Source organism: Falco punctatus (assembly GCF_963210335.1).
Source record: "Falco punctatus genome assembly, chromosome: 13".
Lineage (NCBI taxonomy): Eukaryota > Metazoa > Chordata > Aves > Falconiformes > Falconidae > Falco > Falco punctatus.
Window position 1 is genome coordinate 2,709,479 of NC_137593.1, and position 20,993 is coordinate 2,730,471.

The 20,993-nt window shown below is 50.4% G+C and overlaps 1 protein-coding gene across 4 annotated transcripts in view; it reads left to right on the plus strand.

Annotated features, from left to right (window-relative positions):
* The window catches only part of LOC308072813 (schwannomin-interacting protein 1), a gene marked incomplete at its 3' end in the record, with an annotated part of 204,589 nt that overhangs the window by 172,301 nt on the left and 11,295 nt on the right, over positions 1 to 20,993 (plus strand). The window contains exon 1 of one of the 4 annotated variants that reach the window (XM_080410234.1): positions 13,347 to 13,542. The exons of 2 other annotated variants lie outside the window; for them this stretch is intronic. In XM_080410234.1, coding sequence (XP_080266360.1) covers positions 13,513 to 13,542 — 30 coding nt within the window. In that variant the 5' untranslated portion in view covers positions 13,347 to 13,512. Of the gene's footprint in view, positions 1 to 13,346; positions 13,543 to 19,184; positions 20,592 to 20,993 lie in introns of those variants that run through there. One more of the 4 variants, XM_080410233.1, reaches the window with a different exon arrangement.

Consider the following 20,993-nt stretch of genomic DNA (forward strand, 5'->3'; position numbering starts at 1 on the left):
ACTTGAGATTTATTCTCTCCTCTCAAGAAAGCAGAGGATAAAGGCAAAGCCAAAGGGAGCTTCCCTGTGCTGTGTGATCTAGTTTGTAAGCGCTTACATGGGAGATAAACCATTTACCAATATTTTGGCTAAGCTGCCTTTGAGAAGGTAAAATAAGCTCGCTGAACTCCAGAGCAGCTTGTGTTTGGAGACGTACAGTACGACTTCCCCTACTGAAATAAAATGTCTCCTTTCTTGTGTCGGGAGGCTTGTCTTTGGGAACTGATGTAGCTGATAAGCTGATACACTCGGCTGTGCAAGTTGCTGTATTGACGGCGTGGCCAGGATGCAGTGGTGCAGCCCAAAGGAGGTTTACAGGGACCACCATTTCATATTTAGAGGGGAAAATGGACTTTTATGATGCTTTTTGTGGGGGAAGGCCTATTGTGAGGGTGTATAAAATTCCCATGTTAAGTTACGAAAGTTAGGTATTATTGCCACTGGAAGGACATCTAATTTCCTAATTTTCCCCGGTGCCCCTCAGTATAGGTATTTCTTTTTTCTAAACCAAATAGCTGTTTTAAAAAATGGCATCATCTGATCAGTTGAGTGCTTTCCAAGGTTTCCCACTGTGGACTGCAGGTTAACATGGCCAGGGGCTGCTCCCCCAGCAAGGCATCCCCCAGCCGAGCATCGCAGGTGCAGGGCAGAATAGCGCTGCTAAGGAGGGCTGCGACATCTCCAGCAGCAGGGTTTGGTCTGTTTTGGCTGTTAAATCTGCAAATAATTCAACTTTTGTATGAGAAGTTTCCTTAGCTATAACTAAAAAGATGTGAAAATATTTCTTCCATCTCGCCCACTAACCTGGATCTGAAATCAATCCTGCTTCTGTAAGCAAAGCACTGATGGCTTCGGTGGAAAATGAGTTTCACTCGTACAATTATCTGCAGTTGTTGCCTTAGACCTGAGGTGCTACATAATCGCTCTTCCCCTCAAGGGTTTCCAGCTTTTTCAAGTACTCGTATCATTTTGGGGTGCTTTGTCTTTCCCTGTCGCGCCTGTGGAGTCATTTGCGTCACAGAAGTGGTAGATCTTATTTATATCAGCAATCTGGGTTTCCTGCTCAGTGGTCTATAGATCTCCTTTAAATGAGAAAATCGCGCTAAGGCCATTTATTTCAGCTGGTCCGTGATTTGTTAAAATGAAATCCGAGTGTTCGGCTGGGCGGGAGGAAATAGCTGCAATTCGGAGGGGCTGGGAAGGAAAGGGAAGTGCCGGGCTGAGATTTAATCCTCTCTCGGCTGGTAGATGGCAACACTAAAAAAAGAGAACTATATTAAAGTGCTTAATTCTTTATGCATACAAAAGCTGCTAGTATGTACGGTCTGTAGGGAATCGAAGTGCTTTTAGTGAGTTATTAAAAATTTAATCTAAACTTTTTATTTAATGTAATTCCTATATTGAATTTATTAAAGAGGGACTTGGGGAACTATCAGAATTCTGCACCTGAATCATGTATGACCATCCTCTTCTCTATCTCCTTTGCCTGGTAGGAGTTTGATGATAAACTGTTCGTAGTAGTTAAAAAAAATAATAAATATCTGTGAATCATTTCTTCTTACTGAATTGTCTGTATACTGTGCATTTGCATTAATGCATAATATCCAGTCGCTTATTATATAGCCTGGCACAATCTAGCTGGCCTTCTCTTTCTTCTGCTTTCTCATCTATTGTTTCTCAGGTTGAAAATCACCAAGCCAGCTTCTCGCTGTGCCTTGCAAGGATGGAGGAGGCCTTTTCTTAGGAGGAAGACTCCCAGCTTGTTACTCCTGTAGGCTGGCCTGGGTGCTGTTGGGAGCGGAGGGGAAACATCCCGTAGCATTGGAAAAAACCATCTCTGGGACCTTTTCCAGTTGTCTGCTTCTGAGAAGGGCAAAGTAGGTGAAAATGAGGGCATGTGCCTGCAAACAGACCTCCGTACGGCCCCGTCTTGGCGTGGGTCTTTGGTCACTTACGTATTTTTAAAATGGCTAATATTTCCATACCTTGATAATATTTAAATTGCACAAAAAAGTTGCTTGGGAACTTATCCAGTCCTCTTCCCCGCACAAAGACTGGATGAACTATACCTGTTTCCCAAGAAATATCAGTCCAGGCTGTCCACAAGACGTGTGGATTAGGGTTTCTCGCATTTGACTGTCCCTATATGCCGTATTGCCAGGTATAGCTATATGTGTGTGTGTGCGCGTGATATATATGTTTCACTCGATGTAAAGATGCGAGATGAGTTTTTGCAGTGCTGGTCCTGGGCCATTCACCATCCCAGCCCTCTGCATGGCTCAGTCCGGTGCGAGGCAGCAAGCTCTGTTATCCCTAGGGAGCTGTGCTGCCGTTCCAAGCTCCGAGCTCCCACCCTCTCCAGCACTTCGTTTGCAGTCCCTCCTGCCTTGTTATCAACACGCTCTTGTACCCAGGAAATGATTTGGACGCAGAATTAGCTGAAGGTTAATATCAGTGAAATTGCTGATACTAATAGTAGATGCCGGAGGGCTTCTGCAGTGTCCAAAAACTCTTCTGAGGGCTTCAGCAGCCGGGTGGGGCTGAGCCTGTAGGAAGGCACGTGCTATCGAGGCTGGAGCTTGCAGCCAGTGTCATCTGTTGAATGTAACACGCTGCTTAAGGCATGCCTGTTAATTGCTCTTATTTTCGGGTTTTGCGCTGGACCAAACAAAACTGGAATCAAGGCTGAAGTAGTTTGAAGGTCTGGATCCAGCCCTGCAGATGTCCCTGCCTGCGTCCCCAAGGGATGGCATTTCATCCCAGGGATGAAGTGCCAGCTAGCTTGATGTAGTAGCTGCAGCTTTATGAAGTTTTTTTGCTTGTTAATGTACATGGAGGAAAACCAGTAAACATGTAACATAGCACATGCCTGATGGAGAAATAACAGCTTCTAGTAAAATAAACTTTCCACAGTGAAGGCCACCAGAGGTATCTCTGTGCCTTGGACGTGCTGCTGCTGTTTCCAACGTGGCGATGAGTGTTCCCTGGGGCAATGCCCGCTGCAGCAAAGCGGAGCACTCCTCTGCTCCCTGAAGCAGTGCCCTGAGAGCTGGGGAAACTCATGTTGTAACAGTAAGCTGTAATTGCTTTGCTGTAGAAACTAGCATTCTCATCACCGTCTCTTTTTCCTCCCACGACTCAGGTATTTGGTATCCCCCATTCCCTTTCTCCTGCATCCCCTGAAAATCAAGCTGTGCCAGGGGCTTCAGGCCAGACCTAGGCTCTGCTCCCAAGGTGGGGTGTGGGTGTGAGCACCAGCACAGCCCGTGCCACCCCAGATGACTTCCTACAGCCCAGGCATGAGATGCAGGAACGTGGCCCCAGGCAAGGACAAACAGAATGTCAAGGAATCGTAGTTACTCTAAAGAGCTTTGCTTTGCTCTCTCTGGGTGGCTGCACCAGTGGTTCTGAGCGAGCAGTGACCCGTCAGGTGCCAAAACCGACTTCTCTAGAGCAGCCAGTCACTGCGAAGAGCGAGGATGGAGCATGTGGCTTTCTCTGACCTCCAGCAGTAGCTCTTTGGGCTCAAAGACATTTTACCGATGCTTAGTAAGAGAACTGGTTGAGGGGCAGCCCCGGCCAGCCGAGGGGAAGCCGTGGGGAGGCTGTGCAGGCGTGAGCTGCTTTCTGCAGATGTGCTCCTCACTGTGGGGATGCCAGTGGAGGGGTGACCGCGATTCCCTGGTTTGCAAACCAGGGCTCCTGCCTGGCTGTTGCTCTACTTTCATGTTAAAAGGCCTTTCATTATCCCTCCGCTTGGCTTGCGGCTCCCGGCAGAGGTGATGGAGGGAGAAGCTGTGCAGCAGAAAGGAAACACCTTATCTGAGCACTTTCTTTCTGTGAGCAGCTTTTCCCCAGCTCCTTTTGCACTGATAGTTTATATTTTTGGATTTTGTCGTACTGAAATTTCTCTGTAGAGGAAGTCTAAGGCCCAGAAACAGCTTCTGCTTAATGGGATATCGACAGGTTGTGCTGATACCCAGTTCCTTGGGAGTTCCTGAAGCTTTGCAAAAATATCACTGGGCTTGTTTGCAGAAGGTAGGGCTTACTCCTAGAGCCACCTCAGCCTACCCCGGTGGGGCAGGGGTGTAAGGGTGGGTTTACAGTCCCTGACATGGAATGCAGAAGTCCAATATACCATAAAGCGCAGAGTCTGTGGCAGGGCACGGGATGGGGCGAGTACTGCTGTTCCCCTGGCCAGCTGCAAGGCCTGAAATCGGGCCAAGGCAGGGGTTTTATTTGCAGCACTGCTCTCTTTTCTTCTTTATATCTGATTTCTTGTTTGTCTTCACGAGTGTTGAAGTACTAAAGACTTATTTCACTGCTTAATTATCATTGTTCCGTTTAAACTTGAAAATTATATTGGAGTGGTGCGTGGAGCCTGATTGCATTGTGTGGGCATTAGTTCTGCTGGGAAAGAGGCTCGGAGAGATGAATGGTGTTTCAGATAAATGTGGTGCTTCGAGAAGCTCAGAAGACAGCCCCTATCATGAGAACAAATGGTAATTCTCTGCGTTTTGGCCTCGTGAACAAGGAGCCACTGTGTGCAAATGCAGCCCCGCTGCGCAGGGATGACGCGCTGCTCTCTGCTCCCAGGTATTTTGAGCCCTTCCAGGGATTTTCACATCTGAGGAGCTGGAAAGCTGCAGGCAGCTGCTGGGCTGGGGTGGCCAAGCCGTGCCAAGGCGTGACTTTGGGTGAGGTGGCCCTGGGACGGACCCTCAGAAGGCTCCAGCAAAGCCTGGGCAGCAAGGGCACAGGGCAGCAACACGTCTGCTGGGCTGAGAGGCTGGACAGTGCCACCTGGGTCCCCTTGGCACGGCGGTGGCCCTGCTTGTTTTGGTGCCGGCGGGGTGGAGCGTGGCAGAACCGGGGTGATGCTGTGATGATAAGTAGCACCAAGGGAGCAGATGGGGAGAATGGGGCTGCTGGAGCAGCCTTGGAGGAGATTCCCACCCAGCTAAGCTGTGCTTGATTATTGATCCCTCTGTTGTCCTATGGCTTCATCCCAAGGTGAAACAGCAAGTTGCACCTTGCCCCTTCTGATTATCCAAATTAATCCTCCAGGGCCAAGCGCTGCCTTTGCTGGGCACTCCTCCCATCAAGGGGCATGATCGTCACTCAACCCAAAGGCTCAGTTTTGACACAAAGATGGTGTAAGTAAAAAAACGCAAACCTTTAAGAAACCCCTCGCATGCCTGTCTGTCAATATTGATCCGATTCCAGCAGACACCCTAAAATGAATCACTTGTGATCTTTATTCTGTTTAAAGACTCTCAGAAAACAATACACCACATTATTAGTAGAAACTGGAGGCTGCCGGAGCTCGTCTGCTTGGAGGAAAAGAGTGCCTGAGGCAGAACAGGAGAGGGGGAAAAAATGTGATTTAAGAGACAAGAGTGTTCTCTTGCTCTTATTTGGTGCTGCTCTGCCACCCGGCAGCAGCCCAGCGTGGCTGCCTCGCTCCATGACTAATAAGGCTCAGCTGGGATCCACCCTTGCTTATCCTGTTATTTTTAGCTTTTTCCAGCCTCATACTCAGTGTGCCTGCCCTACCGAGGTGTATAGCCTCACGTCTTATTTTAAATACTGGGTTTGCACCCTGGCAGTCTCCCACAGAGGGCTGTGCAGGGTTGTGCAGAGGAGTGGGCAGGGATGGGGTTTCTTTTCCTTGATGGTATTGGTTTTGGAGCTCATAACTGATATCCATTGCAAAATGTGCCATGTCTTTTAATTGTAATCAGCTTTCTGACCACGAGACAATGTGGTTTTTTTCTTTCTCAAGTGACAATGGGGTTGGGTGTCAAACTCAGAAAATCATCTTTGTGTCCATTTTCTTAAAGGCTGAAAATGTGAAGCAAACCTAAAGCAAGAGCCCAGCTTTGCTCGCGTGGACCTGGGTTTGCTCCCACACAGTAATCACATCCTTCCAAAAACCACTGATCTCGACAGCATAGGGGTTGGAGCCTCTCTGAAGGCTCACTGATTTTCAGAGTTGTGTGCATAGTGTAAGTAGACCCCCCTTCAAAAAAAAAAAAAGTAGATTTCTGCCAGGCTGTGCTTGGAGTTGTAGATATCAGAGCTGTGTGAAAAAAACCCTTCTGTCTATTTTTGTCCTAGCCATGACTCAGAGGGAGGTTTGTCTCTGTAAACTCACACTTTTATTGAGGGAGCATTTAAAGAATGCTGCTGTTACCTGTTTGTATTAGTATAGTCATATTTAGGGTATTTGGCTCTGTTTGAAGATAACTTTTAATTTCAGAGTGAGTTTTTAGTACGGTTTGTTTACTTCAGCCTGCAAGTCTCTGTTCTGTGCTTTTTACCATCCATTTTGCAATTGAAATGAGTTGAAAAATAAAGCCAGCCCATAAATAAGCCCTCTCAACCATTCCCTGCAGAAACCCAAGGGAATGGAAAGGGATAGAAGGGCTCAAGGCGACTGGTAGCAGGATAATCCCGTCCCCATCCACAGATGTTGCCCTCTGACTCCTGTGGGGTCAGTGGCTTAATTTATAATTAATAACTCTGCACCTAATTTTTGTTGTCGGATAAACATAGGTGCACCCTGTTGGTACACACCATGCTAAAAATTAATCGCTCATATTTAAATGCAGGTTATACTGCTGTCTGTCTGCCTGCATGGCCAGAATGGCATTTCTGGGATTTTGCTGCAATTAAAAGGGCTTAATATTTCATCCAGAAATTGCTTTTGGCCCCAGACCAGTAGCTTAATGTTTGCTATGTGTTGAGCATGGGACATGGGATTTGTGTACGTGCTTCCCACTCATCAATGTTTCCATGTAATTCCTGTCGTCCCCAGTCAGAGGAAGCCGAAGGCCACCCTGTCCTTCATCCTCTCAGGGAAAATCCCTCTTTTCTTCCTCATCTCATGCTGGTTTTTTTTCCCTGTTCTCTCTTCATTGTCAGAAAACACGTGAATTCCTCTCCCTGCCTGCTGTTAAAATGCAAGGGTGTTTAGTGGAGGCCCAATGCAACTTTATTTTTTTCAAATATAACAAATTTATGTTTGAAAAATGAAAACGAAAAATATAAATAGGAGGAGGGGTAGGCAAGCCCGCCTGCAAGCTGCACACAGCAAGCCTGAAACATGCTGCACAGTGAGTTTGAAAATGCGTGACTGGGGTATTAGCTTTGTTAAAAACTTCTACCAAATTTGATATCAAAGAGATCTGCTGAAGACGTTACTCAGGGCTCATGCTTTTAATGATTTTCAGTTATTCTGTATCAATATTTATACAGCTGCAACTCTGGGAATCTTTTATGTGAGATTCCAGATGTTTTGGGGAGCTGCTGGGTGCCTCCCGCTGATGCCAGCATCCCCTCACCCAGGCGCAGCTTGGGGCAGAAAAGGGGCTTTTGAGCCCAAGTCAGGGGTGCAGGCTGCCAGCGGGTGCCCCCCTGTCGCAGCCGGCAGAGTGGCTGTGCCGGGCACGGGTGCCGCGGTGGCCAGTGCCTGGCTGCTCCTGGCCGAGGCAGGGGATGAGGTCGGGCACAGCTGGTCCAGGCGCGCTGGCAGGGGCACGTCCTGGTCCATTGGTCAACCAGGGATGCTGCTGGGGTGGCTGTCCTGGGGCTGGTTGGCACGGTGGCAGCGGGGAGAGCTGCTGGCCGAGGTTTAGCTTTGGGTCGGTTGAGGCAATGTAAAAATAATAGGCTGTGACTGGGTGACGTGTGGGTTATGCCAGCTAGCCCAACCCCTCTGCTTTCACATCGGGTCTCCTGTATGGCACTGTCTGTGTGTGCAGGGCAAAAAGTGCTGGAAATGGTTTGTAGCTGATGGGATTTGCTATAAATCCTCTCCCAAATGGGACAGAAATAGCGCTGCAGAGCGAGGTGGATTGCAACATTATAATTTATTGATGCTGATGCAAAGACTTACGGGTTTGCCTCATCCTGCTGAAAAGTTCATGTTCCCCATAGCATTTTGCATACCATGAATATTGCACTTCCAAAAGTATGGTTTATTCTTAAGAATATAAATAAAATTGCAAGGAGGCAGCTGTAGCTTTCCTGTTGCTATCTCCCCACACTACTTAGGAGCTGGTAGATGAAACTGTTCTCTGTTCATTAGCAGTAAATACTTGGTGGGCTATCGCACCTGCTCATCATCAGACCGCTTGTAAATTCTCTGTTATGCATGTGTGATCCAGCTTATAAATTGTGCCACTGAAAATTAAGCCTGTGCAATGGTATCAGTGAGTCTTTCTAGATGGGTTTCATGGAAAAGTCTGGTTGTTTACTGTATGTTTTGTCACTTTTATGTTACCAGAAAGTTATAAATACTCGAGTGACTTAAATTATTCACTCCAATTCCCTGCAAAGCATTTGACATCCTGCACATCAGAGGTATCGGAATGTGAAATTACTGTAACCTTCTGTTCCATGTTTTTGAGGGGAGAGAAAATCGTGGTTTTATTATGTAATGGCAAGGATGCCGGCTGTGGGACGTGTAGAAAATTGACAATTTTGGATGAATTCCTTACTGCTAAAAATGGAACATGAGGCTCTTAAAAGTGCAAGATGTGTACTGCAGCATCAAAATAAAAATGCAACAGGTACCCTTCCTGATGCTCCTTAATTCCCTGGTCACATAGGAATTCCAAAATAATAGTAACTCAGAGTAGGTTTTTTTCCCTGTGTTTCCCCGATAGCATCATATTTGGTCCTCAGAGGACCACAAAGAGTTTTATTCTAATGTTTCAGTGCACTTTTTATCCTAAAAAATTGATCAGTTGGTACCCCCATAATTCAGGAGGGGTTTGTAAAGCTGCTGCTACTGAAGGACTCCAGAAAGGTCCGTGAAAGTAAAAGGGGCAGGGAAGATGGAAGGACACTGTTTGGATTCTTAAACCGTTATAAGTTTATCCCCTTGTAGAGAAGAGTAACACATCCAAAATGATGGAAAATGCCTCGACATCATCTTCCTTAAATAAAAAATAATAGTCTAAAGCATTATATATGCATGTAATCCAAACAAATACTCCCTTTTCCAAGCAGATGTCTGGTATTAACTGATTAAAAAATAATATCTTTTTTTTTTTCTTGCTGGATTTAAACCCTGGAAAAGCTTTAGCTTGGCTTAAAGAGGGGCTAAATCCATCACTCCTAGTAAATTGTCGGCAAATAAAGCTGAAATCCCGTTTTTAATTCCTGGTTCCCTGCAAGCTTGGTGTGCTTGGGCAAGTGCATGGGCTCGGGTTGAGCAGGAGCATCCCAGAGGGGCTGGTGGGGCTCGCTCGTGGTGGGCTCCCTGCCTCTCCCTCTGCTAGTGGTGCAGTGTTCACCTCTGCTGATCCAGCTGCATCTTTATTTTGAGATCTGAAGAAAAAGCATAGTAATTTAGACTAGATTTTTGCATCAACAAAATAGGTTGACCAATACCAACCTGAAAAAATAAACTTTCCCAGCTCTCAGCCTTTAAAGCCCCTCGAGGAATGACTGTGGGCTGGAAAGTGTTTCTGGTGGTTTTATCGGAGATAAGGAAGCCCATCGCTAGCCTGCCTGCTTGAACGAGCACTGCTCCTGCCCTTTGCTTTCCCTTACTAAGCTCTTAGCCTGTGTAAGTCCTCGCAGCTGGTGGGGTTCAGGCGCACAGCGTGGGACATGTGTGTAAAAATAAATCTGTGGGACAGTGAGAAATGACAAACACGTAAGGAAAAGGGCTGTCTGTGGCTTTGGTGTGAGTAATACGTCCGGGCTCCTTCCCTTCCCTTCCCTCCCACGGCAGCGGGAACCTGCCTCGCTCGGCTGCCCTCTGCTCCCAGGCAGCGTGAATGGGAGGGTTTGGCTTTACTGCACAGCTGCCTTTTTTTTTTTTTTTTTTTTTTTTTTAAAGGAATGTTTTCCCCGAGTAGGAACCACGATGAGAGAGTTGATAACCTCTGCTTATTACTCCCTCTCCCCGGTTAATGATTTCCTTGCTCCTGGGGCAGAGGTGCAGCAGCCAAGGGAAGGCACGAGGCAGCGATGGGGCCGGCAGGACCAGCCTGCCTGGAGGAATGGTGCTGCTGGTGTTTGCCACTTCATGCTGCTGGAGAGGGACAGGGTTTGAGATGTGCTATGGGACGTGGCCAGGGGGCTTTCTCTAAGTTTAAAAAGAAAAAAAAATATGAAAAAGCAACTAAAAGATGTGCACAGAATCAGAAATTGTACGTTTTCCCCCAGAACTGTGGATACCAGGTGTTTTCTCCTTCTGTAGATGGATAATTAATGAAATCCTGTTGTTTCACGACAAGAATCTGCGTGTCTGGTAAAGCTGCGTTACCTTTCTCTGCGGGACAGCTGCCGCCGTGGCATGTCCACAGGGAGTAGGTGGAGGGGTGCTGCTGCCTGCGCCGTGGGGTTGAACTCCTTGTGTCCTCACCCCTGCAAGCTTCTAGAGCATCGGGTTTGGGCTGCTCCTGGTGGCCCAGCTTAACTGCAACGCAGGGCCAGGCAGGGGCTGCTCAGCCAAGCAGCAGCTGAGCAGCATCTTCCCAGACCTTCTGGAGGAGACCCGGAGCCAGGGTTTTGAAAGGAAGTGTTTCATGCTAGTGTCCCCAGCTTGGTATCAGACCCCCTGGAGAAGTTCTCCAGGCCTTTCTGAACCACACATTTCTAGTTCAGCGCTGGTTTGGGGGAAAGCTGCAGGAAAGCTTGTCTAGGTCATCTCATAAGTGGTATAAAATGCTGTTAAGTTAGAGCGTGTCTTGATAAGAAAGGCCAAAGGAGGCAGTGCAGGTACTCCCCAGGCTTCTCTTCCCAGCTCAGTGGGGCTGTTGGGGGTCCCCAGGGATTTCCTGGGCTTTCCACTGGGTTGTGCCTCCAGCGAGATCAGCAGCACATGTTCACTGCCTTCATCCAGGAGCATAGTTTCCCATTGACCCACCTGGACGACAGCCAGAAGCCTTTCACTCAATTTAATCACTCATTGCTTCAATTATTACCTGCCTGCTCGCCTCGTTTCTGAACAGGTAATCGCAAATGGATACAGAACACAGGAGCAAATCCAGAGGTTGGGGATGATGCCTGGCCCTTTCCGCCTGCGCCCCAGGCTCACGCGGGGCTCCCTGCCCCGGAGGAAGATCCTTGCTGCAAACGTGGCTTTTCTGCAGCAGATGCCATGCTAAGCCCAACGTAGCACGCTCGCGGGTCATTTTGCAAAAGGAACAAGCTGTTACATAGGCTGGGGGGGGGGGGGGGTCACCCTGTGCCACGCCATACCTGGATGCAGGGAAGCTGGTGCAGTCCCCGCTGTGGATCTGCTGCGCAAGGAGCAGCTCTGAGTCACCACCGTTATAGATAGACCCGCACGTGGGAAGGGGGGCGTGGGGGGGTGATTTCAGGAGTTTTCCTTGTGATGCATGTAATAAATGGCATTAGAGATTACGTAATGTGTGGAGCTGCTTTTAGCTTGCCACAGATACTTTTCCAAAGCAAGCCCAAGATTTATGCAGTATACTGAAAACTAGGGATTGTTTTGTTGTTATTTTGATGTTTGGAAATAGCTGCTTAGTTGAATGGGATTCTCTGCAAATCCAGTAAAAGATACAACTTCATCCTCTCTTAAAAACTTAGCAGAATAATTTTTTTTCTTTTTAAATGAAAGCTTTATTTTTTTAAAGTTCTGTTCCTGCAGAGAAGGCCTCAGGGAGGAGGGTTGGAGCTGAGGCAGGTCTAGGGGTTTCTCTACACCTGTGCCGCCCAGCTGCACGGGGGCTCGAGGGACTTCTCATCCGCCCACGGCTGCTCCAGCCTGTTTGTGCGGGTGAGAAGCTGGGAAAGCTGGGGCAGAGAGATGATCCTACAAAGGCCTTTTTTTCTAGAGGCACATCTGGCGCAGGGAATCAAATCTGAGATGCCCTGTAAGCAAGTGTGTGTGTTTCGGTGTCACGTGCATTTCTGCACTTAGCCACAGCTGGCTGCGAGGAGCAGCAGAATAAAGTCCTCTTTGCCTAACGAAGATGGAGTTTCTTTTAGCTGCAGCCCAAGCGCTTGGGTCGGAGTGCCCAGCACATGGTGCGAGCCCAGCCTGTGGCACCGCCGTTGCTTTCTGCGTGGGTTTGTGCCTCTTGGATGGGTAGTGTCAGCTGAAAACACGGCTAGAACATGAGGCTTGCTGTGTCCTCCCTCCCAGCTGTGGCCAGGGCCAGCCCAGCCCCAAAACCAAGCCCAGGTGAGGCTATCAGGGTATGTGTTACCCCCTGGAAAATGAGCTGTGCAGTCAAACTGGAGCTAAGAACCCAGCACGCAGCAGGTTGCAAACACAGATCGCGTCCCACCATTCTTCCAAGTCTCTGCTGTTAAGGACTTTTAAAATAGAAAACAAAATAAGGGTTTGGTTCCCTCCACATGTCAGGCCTCCAACCTGAGCTTGCAAACAGGGAGGAAAGTTTGATAATCTCACAGTGCTATTTTGGGGTAGCAATGGAGTAGTCTGCGTGCTGGGTGGCCAGTGATGGGTGTGTTGCAGAGGGACTTCCCAGCCCTGGGATTCCAGGGGGGTGGAGCGGGGGGGGGGGGGGGAGCTTCCCAGCCCTTGGGCTGTGAGCACCGGTTCAGCCCACCTGGCTGTCGCCCTGCAGAGCCAGCGCTGGATGTATGCTTGATCTTCACGGGCTTTTTCTTTGGAGAAATTTGTTTAAAGCAGGGCCTGTTGTGGTGGGAGAAGGGCACTGGGGTGGGCACAGGTGTTTCAGGTGCAGTGTCCAAAATCGGGTGGCACCCGAGGCCAGAGCCCAGCCCAAGGAGTGCTGTGGTGGAGGGCTCAGCATTCACCCTGGCTGCAAGGTGGAGGTATAATTAGCTAGAAATGTAGGGCAGAGCCTTTTCTAGAAAAGATTGTGCTGTATTTCTGCAGCAGAGGGGAACAGGCAGGTGTCTCTTGGCTCGCATGTAACAGCTGGGTGTCTCGCAGCCTTTCGGGGAGGCGGCTCAGGTAGCTGCGTGCCTCGGGCCTGGGGTCCTGCAGCATCCTGTCGGTGCTGGGGTCCAGCATCCCACCGGGGGTCCCGCAGCATCCCTCCAGGGCTGGGGTCCACCATCCCAGCGGGGGTCCCGCACCCGCCGAGACCAGGCGCTGCCGCAGGCGCGGGGGGGTTGGAGCTGCGGCTGCCGCAGCGTCGCCCCGGGGCGGGGGTCTCCCAGCTATACCGCAGTGTCTGGTGGAGGGGTTTATATGTTGTTTTTTTTTCTCCTTCCCCCGCGGAGCAGCGCGGCTACCAGCAGCCCTGCGCCGAGCCCCCCCGCTCTTTGTGGCGGGCGGGGGCGGGACCAGCCCCCCCTCCGTGCTCCGCCGGGGCCGCCGCTGCGCAGGCGGAGCTGCGCCGCAGCATCCATCTTACCGGCGGGCGGCTGGCCCGGGCTCCCCTCCTCCTCCTCCTCCTCCTCCTCCTCCGCCTCCGCCTCCCCCGCCGGGGCCGGAGACCCCCCGGGGCGGCGCGGCGCGGTGGCTGCGGCGGATGATGCACGGAGATGGTACACCAGGAAAACTGCTCCTACCAGGTAAGGGGCGAGCGCGGCCTGGCCCCCCGCCCCGAGCCGCGGAGGGGCTGCGGGCAGGCTGGGGTTGAACGGCGGGTTCCCGGCCCCAGGCACCCCCGTCCGGTGCGGGGCCAAGCCGTCGCGGGGGGGAGAAGTCGGTTGCCCGCGGGGCTTTTGTGCTCGCCATGTGATGCTCGCAGGCGCGGCGGGCGCCGGGGATGCGCTGGCCGGGGGAGCGGCGGGGGGCGGGTTTGTCAGGCAGCCGCCCGCACCCCGCTATCCGCACCCCGCCGCACCCCTGCCTGGATGAAACCCCTCGGTGTAAGCGAGCGAGCTGTGCTTTCCCACTTCGAGGGTTGCCGTTGGAGAGCGACGTACATTTGACAATAGAATAAATGGAATATTTCTCTGCCCTTTCCCGATTTACCGAAACGTGAGAGCAGACCCGCGTGATCAATTTATTTTCCGATGCAGCCACGTCGTGGTTTGTGGCGTTCAGCTAAATCACCCGGGCGAGAGCTGGCGGTGGGTTAGGGGTGAGCGCTTCCCTCTCAGCATCCATCACGGCCGCCCGTCCCCGGGGCCCTGGGCCTGGCAGCGGAGCTTAGAGCCGCGGCTGATGGGCCCCCGCAGAGGGGTTTAGTGGGGCGAGCGAGAGCTTGGGGTGGGCTGCTGGCTGCCGTGGCTTCATTCCCCGCTAAGGACAGAGTTGGGTGCCTTTGGGTGCACCTGCATGGGAAATGGCATGTTCAGGGCTCCGTGGTACAGATGGATTATGAAATGCACAAATGCCTGTCCATCTGCTCCGGCGATGCCGAGAAATGCGTTTGCGGACGTGCGGTGGAGTGTGTTTTGCAAAATACCCAACAGGCATTCCCAGCAGCAGAGCTGGACCCTGGGGAGATGGGGTTTTGCCCAGGACGGCGGCTCATCCTCCTTTCCCCCCACCACCATGTTTAATTCCGACTTCAATCTGTTTTAAGGCAAAATAACTCATATTGCAAAATATATCATGATGGAAAAAGATAGCAAAGCATACGCACATAAGAGAGAGAGAGAAGTGTTGAAAAGATTTTTTGCTAAATGTTTTCAGTCTAGCAAATGCTTCTGGAAATAAATTTCTATTTTTAGCGCCTTTGGAAAAAAAAAATATCCTGGTGGTTGTTTTTTTTTTCCTAGCCTCGCTTTTAGGGGATCTAATTTTTCTGCTGCTTTGAGCCTGTTGCTCTCTGCTGCCTTAATAAATGATGCCATTGTTTCCTTTCAGCGGATGTTTTCCCAGCATACTCGTAGGAACGCAAGGGTTAAAGGTTGCGCATTGTTTCCCGGGTGGAAGCTGGTCCATGGTGGTGGGCGAGCAGCGGAGCTGCAGCGAAGGCCTGGCCAGCATCCCTGCGTGTTAATGCACGGGGCTTGCTGCGATGGCAGCACTGCTGCCTTTCATCTGCTTTAATCTACTTGCTTGTTTATGAATTGGTTCCTGTCCTCCAAACCAATAAACAGTAGCATGAAAACAGCCAGAAAGCATCCAAATTGTAGATAAAAGTCCAGAGGAATGATTTCTCTAATGAAATCTGTTTTAAAACCTTCCTACAACGCTGCAGATTAGGAGCAACCCCAGCCCCCTCCCAAACCCATTAACCCAAAGGCCAAGTTTTAATCCTTTTGTGGCCCGCAATCCCGGGTTTTGGATCAGACTGGAGCCAGCAATGATAGGATTTTGGTGGCTGCCCAGAGTGCCCTGGGGGAGGAGGGTGGCAGCGTGTAACTGCTCTCCTTCCTCCTTGCACCCTTTTTATCAGAGCTGCTAAATCGACTAAAAATAAACCAAATAGAGGAACAAGCCAACGCGTGGGGAATACTTGAAAACATGTTTGTTTCAGAGAAATTCAGCAGAAGAACTCTGAGGTGACTGTTTCATGGCTGGGGTATAAGCTCCGTGGCAGGGAGGGTGCTGGGGGTGGGGTGCTGAGGAAGAGGAGGGTATTTCTGTTGTACTCTGTGCCTTGCCTCAAAAGTCCTGTTTCACAGCATAACTGAGCTGTCACTGCTGCTCTCTGAAAGGCAGGTGGCCGTGGGTCCTCCTGGGGTTTTGGATGTGGCTTAAGTCAAATTCATCACTGTGAATTTAGGCTGGGTCCTCCATGGTCAGGAGGTCCCAGCATCTGACATCTTTCCTGTGGCTGCATCCTGCAGTCACGCAGACTGCTGCTGCTTATCGTGCCATGTGTTTTCCTCTTAGTTATTTCTCTCTTCCTATTTTATACTGATTTATTTCTCTATGTCAAACGTTTTATTGAAGGCTCTGTATATCTCCTACAGTCTGACAGGAAAAACATCAGCTTGGATTTGTTGGGTAGTGTTTTGTGAGGTCCAGAGCTTGCACGGAATAAAAAGCCAGCATGCAAATCCAGGCCTTAACACAGGAATAAAGGTTTTATTCTGGCGTGTGTATTAGCGGTGCTTTACTGGCCTGCAGCCTGAGCCAGTGTTTCAGTTTGCTCTGTAAATGCGTGTTTCCAGCGCTGCCCAACAGGTCCACCTTTGCATGGAGCAAAACAGGACTCCTTGGGCTGCTGCCGCCTTCATCTGTGTTTCTTTGCCACTGCTGTACAAGTGGACAATACATTTACATCATCTCCTTGGGTTGATTTCTAATGTGCCTTTAAAACCCCCGGCACCCGTGCCCCTGCCTGAGGCTGGAGCCTCCAAACAGGCAGTTGCCCGTGGGAACAGGGTTTGGCTCCGTGCGCTGGCATCAGTCACGGTCTGAGCTATCTGCTGGCGGGAGAGTCGCTCTGGAGATGTTACTGGGCATTACACGTGCAAAGAAAATTAAAAAGAAATCTGATGTAAAAAATGAGATTTCTTTGCTTAGAAATAATTTCTTAGCTGGGTCGTCCCCTGTGTTCTCCTGGGACCCACTCTGCCTGCGTGCCTGTGGTGGGCTCGACCCTCTGCTGCTCTGGTGATGCCAGGTTTGTGCATGTACCTTCAGAGAGGTCTGTTAGAAAGACCCCTGCAACAGGGAGGTGCTGGTGTTACTGTGGGTTGGGGAGCTGCTGGTGTGGCTGTGGGTCAGGCTGGCTGCCTCAGGGATGGACCAGGCGCGGCTGGCCGGCACCCACCACTCCCAGAATCTCACCAAGCACTGAACCGTAGTAGTCCATAAAAGCCACAAGCTTAAAATATGAAGTGCTCATTTAACTGATTTAACAAAAAACCCAAACAAACAAACAAACAAAAAAAAACCAAGCAAAAAAGGATTTTTTAATGTGTTTTCTTTTGTTTGATATCTTGGGGTTTTGTAGGCTTTTGTGGCATGTAGAAATACCAGACTGTCATCATCTTTTTCATTAAAGTGAATACAAATTCTTATGGCAGAATATAACCCCAAGAGACAGGCCTTGGAGAAGACCTCAAACGCCACGAAACCCACCATGGAGCACTGGCAAAGTTGGAGAGCTGCTGGCCTGGCCTCTTGCCTGTGACTGTCCCACTGGAGGGATGCTACCTCGTGGTACAGTGGAGGAACCTCGGTTCATGTGGCCGAGCACGCTGACCCTGCATCTCAAACCAATTACAATGAAGTAAAATAAAGCCTGTGTTATAGAGAGCTGAGGATGAAGGACGCTTTGTTTAGACAGAGATCAAAACAAAAGCTCTGTGAAGTAGGTGGAAAGTACTTGGTGTGCTCAAGCTCAGGGAAGCGTGGTGAGAGGGAAGGCAAGGTCCATCGCACCCCCAAATTTGCAGGGACTTGTCGTTAAGTGCCTTGTACTGGCTGCTTTGTGCCGGAAGGATGCTGTGCTGCAAAGGGACTCTTCAGCAGAGATTTATTCCAACCTTTATTTATAATGAAGTAAATGTCTTGTGAAATAGCTCCGGCAACTTGAGATTTCTACGAAGTCACCTCGATACTCTGGCCTGAGCGTGGCCGGGAGCACCAGTTTGGCAGGGAGGGCACTCGGAGTGCTTTCACTGACCTGTGCAGGGCATTTAGGGGCTTTTTCTACCAACCGGCAGTGCCTGGGAGCTGGGCCCCAACAGAAAGCAGGGAGGTGGCTCCCCCCCCCACTGGAGAGTGCCCCAACAGTGTCAAGGGAGTTTTTCATTGACTCAAGCAAGCATTACGTATGCACAAGAGTTTCATTTAGCTGCGTGCTTGTCCACAAGCAATCGGTGCATGTCTAAAGCACATAAACCCTGATGTGTCCTACTTCCTCACCTTGCTGCAGGATGAGCTGAGTGCTGCTGTCCCCGGCCCATGTTCCCCATGGCGCTGGGTCCATGCCTGTGTGCTCACACCGTGGGGACATCCCTGCTCCAAATATGCCCATTCTGAGCTTTCCCTTTGTGCTATAAAAAGAAAATCAGGTTCAGGCTCACTGTCCCCACCGCCAGCATCCCCAGTGGCTGCTGAAGGAGCTGTGGTGGCTGTGGCCATGGAGGCCACGTTCCTACTGACACAATCTGATGCGCAAGGAGTCCTTGGGTAGCGATGCCAACGTCGAGCGTACCTGGCGGCAGAGTTGCTTTTTTATTTGTTTAAACCATCTACACACAATAGATGGAGGGGCTTGTTTCAAGCGGGGGCTGGTTGCCAGAGGAGCAGTAGCAGGGCTTTGTCGGGCAGTCCAGCACAGGCAGCGGGGCTGCCCATCTGCCCGCAGTGGCCTTTTGCATCAGGTGGGGAAGGGGTGGAACACCAAAGGGTTTGGTCCCTGTGCTGAGACAACAACAAATTCATTTGTTTTGTGGTTTTGATATCCAGAGTTTAAATTGACCTCTGTGCTGGTGGGGAGATGCCCCTCCCAGGAGCGCAGAGCTGGGTCCGGTGCTGGCTGCCGAGGGGGGCACCCAAAAATGGTTATGGGGGCTTCCAGCTACACTTCTTAACCAGGTTTGGTTTTTTCCTGTTGCCTTGAATGGGGCAGCTGCTGGAAGCGGGGTTTGCACTGGAGACTGAGACCAACTCTGTGGGATCCGCTCAGGGGATGCCCCACCACGAGACTGGTCCTGGAGCATCCCAGCTCAGAGCGCAGGGCAGAGGTGAGCTGGCCTGAAACCTGGAAGCAGGGATAAAACATTTTTAAAGTGTGGGCAAAAATTGCTAATATATTTTCAGCAGGCTGTGTCGCTTCCTACCCTTATTTGATGTCAGGTTGCAGAGGGGTGGGTTGTACATCGTGTGCGTTCCTGCAGTTTCCTTGCCCTGCATCTTGGGTACCACAGGCACAGCAGGACCAGGCGGGGGCTCACCATCTCAGCCAGCCAGAGAGGAGACCTGGGGACATCCTCCTCCAATGCATGAGGGCAAGGTGATGCAGGGAGTTGTCGCAAATTGTGGGGAAGCATGTGGCAGACTGCAGTCTCAGCCCCCAGCCCAGTGGTCCTGGCCACCACATCCTTCCTCTTGGGCTATGGGATTTTTTTTAATTATTTTTTTTCAGATTTATTGTGTCAGGATCCGTCCCTGCGGTCAGGAGAGGAAGTTAATTTAGCAACAGCAGGAAGGGACACAATGAGTCAGTGGTGGAGAGGAACTAAAAATAATTAAATATCCAGAGAATTACTTTGTTTCATTTGGGTATTACAGTTACAAAGCACCGTTCTGGCACAAGAATGGAATTAAACAATCCTGTTTATTATTACTGTTTTTTCCTGAAACTTCAGAGCAGAGTGATGCCATGATGCATAATTTGTAAGTTCTCAGAGCTGGTAATCAAATAGGATATGCATTTTGGGTGAAATGATGTCAGCATGACTTGGATATACCATTTAAGCATGTATACAGGGCTATTAAAATTATTCATCTTGCATGCAGCATAGATGTGTCACACTAGAAATCAGCAGTTTTGTTGCTGGTGTGCCACGCTTCGAGGATCACTGAGAAATTGTGGCATCAATTCCATCTTTCTAAGGATTTCCTATAGAAATGCCTACCCCGAGCATGTGATGTCTGCCTCTTGCTGCCCACCCAGAGTAAACGTTTCCCACTGTGATGGGTGCCATGCAGGTGGGACCTCCGCAAGGACCAAGCAGGATTTGAGCAGGGCTGGGGGGCAGCGGCTGTGTTGTGAAGCCTGGATCTCTGGGCAGGACTGCTGGAGGCATGAGCTGGAGCTGTAAGCGGTGCAAGTTTGGGAGCTGCAGAGCCCCCTGGAAGCTGGGGCTGGGGTGCTCGCCCACCCTGAGCAGGCACCAGGCAGTGTGGGGGTCCCCAGGCTCTGCAAGCCCACAAGTTGGGTGGCAGGTTAAGGCTGGACACCTTTTTGAGCTCTGTCAGTTAATTCCTGGAATTTATTTTTTTTTTTTTTTTCCAATCTGAAAAAGCTAGTTTAGCTGAGAAACAGTTCGCTGGGGTCCTTTCTGGTGTTTTTTCATGTTGAGTGAAAAATTCACCTCATGGTTGATGTTGCTGTGGCTGCCCATCCTTGAGCAGTGCTGGGAGGCCTGAGGACCGCTCCAGCTCTGCCCGGACTTACAGCCCCAGCCGCGGGCAGCATCTCCGACCGCTGGGAATTCATTAGGATAACTTCCACCGTGAAAGCCCCTGGAGAAAACCCCTTCCTCCTGTCCCCTCTGGCCACGGCTATACTGCCAGGCTTGAGTTTTGACATCAGACACCGGGTTTTTTCCTGCCCTTGTGTAGCCGTTGAGGACTCGGGGCTATTTTTATCCAGCGCTGGCAGTGGCTGGAGGAGGACACGGCTTCCCTGGCCCGGCACAGCCTTCGCCTCCCTCTCTTCAGCTGGCGGGGGCTCCAGCGCTGCCGTTGACTTTATTAGGGAAAAGCAAGGTGCTCTGGAGCGGCCAGGAGGCAAGAGAGGCCGGGGAAGCGTCCCAGCCAGGGGACGGTGGTCTGCTGCAGGTCTTGGCTGCGGGGGCGAGCGCTTCATCCCATGGTGCTAACCCAAGAGTGGAGGAAGGGCTGAGATGCCCCGGTGGGAGCGTTTCACCGGCCACGTGAGGACCCGGGAGCGAAGGCGATGAGTCGGGAGGGTGATGGCATGGGTGACGTCATCAGGAAAGCAGCCGAGCCGCCCGGGGAGGGGAGTTATAAAAAGGTAAGGGACAAAAAGGAGCCTTTTGTCTGCCAACAGTTACTCTCTTGGCAGGAGGGGGACCTGCCAAAGCACTGCCCAACACCCTCCCAGGCACTGGGTTTCAGGTGCCAGAGCAGGGAGGCGCTTGGTGATGTTTAATGCACCAGCACAGGGCAGCAAACCTTCCTCCTCCTGCATTTCCATATCGCTTTATGATAAATAAAATGTAAAGAGAGGTTTCTAAACGCGTCCTCGTACCCCGAGTGCCCTGGGTTTTAAGGCAATTTGCTACGTGGCTTGATAATGTGAGTTTGACTCAGTTTCGCATTTACCAGCAAATCCCCTGTGCAAAAAAAAAAGGAGATAAAAACAAATGTTCTGCAGTTGCAAGTTCTGTTTTTAAATCCAATAATAGCCCTTGTA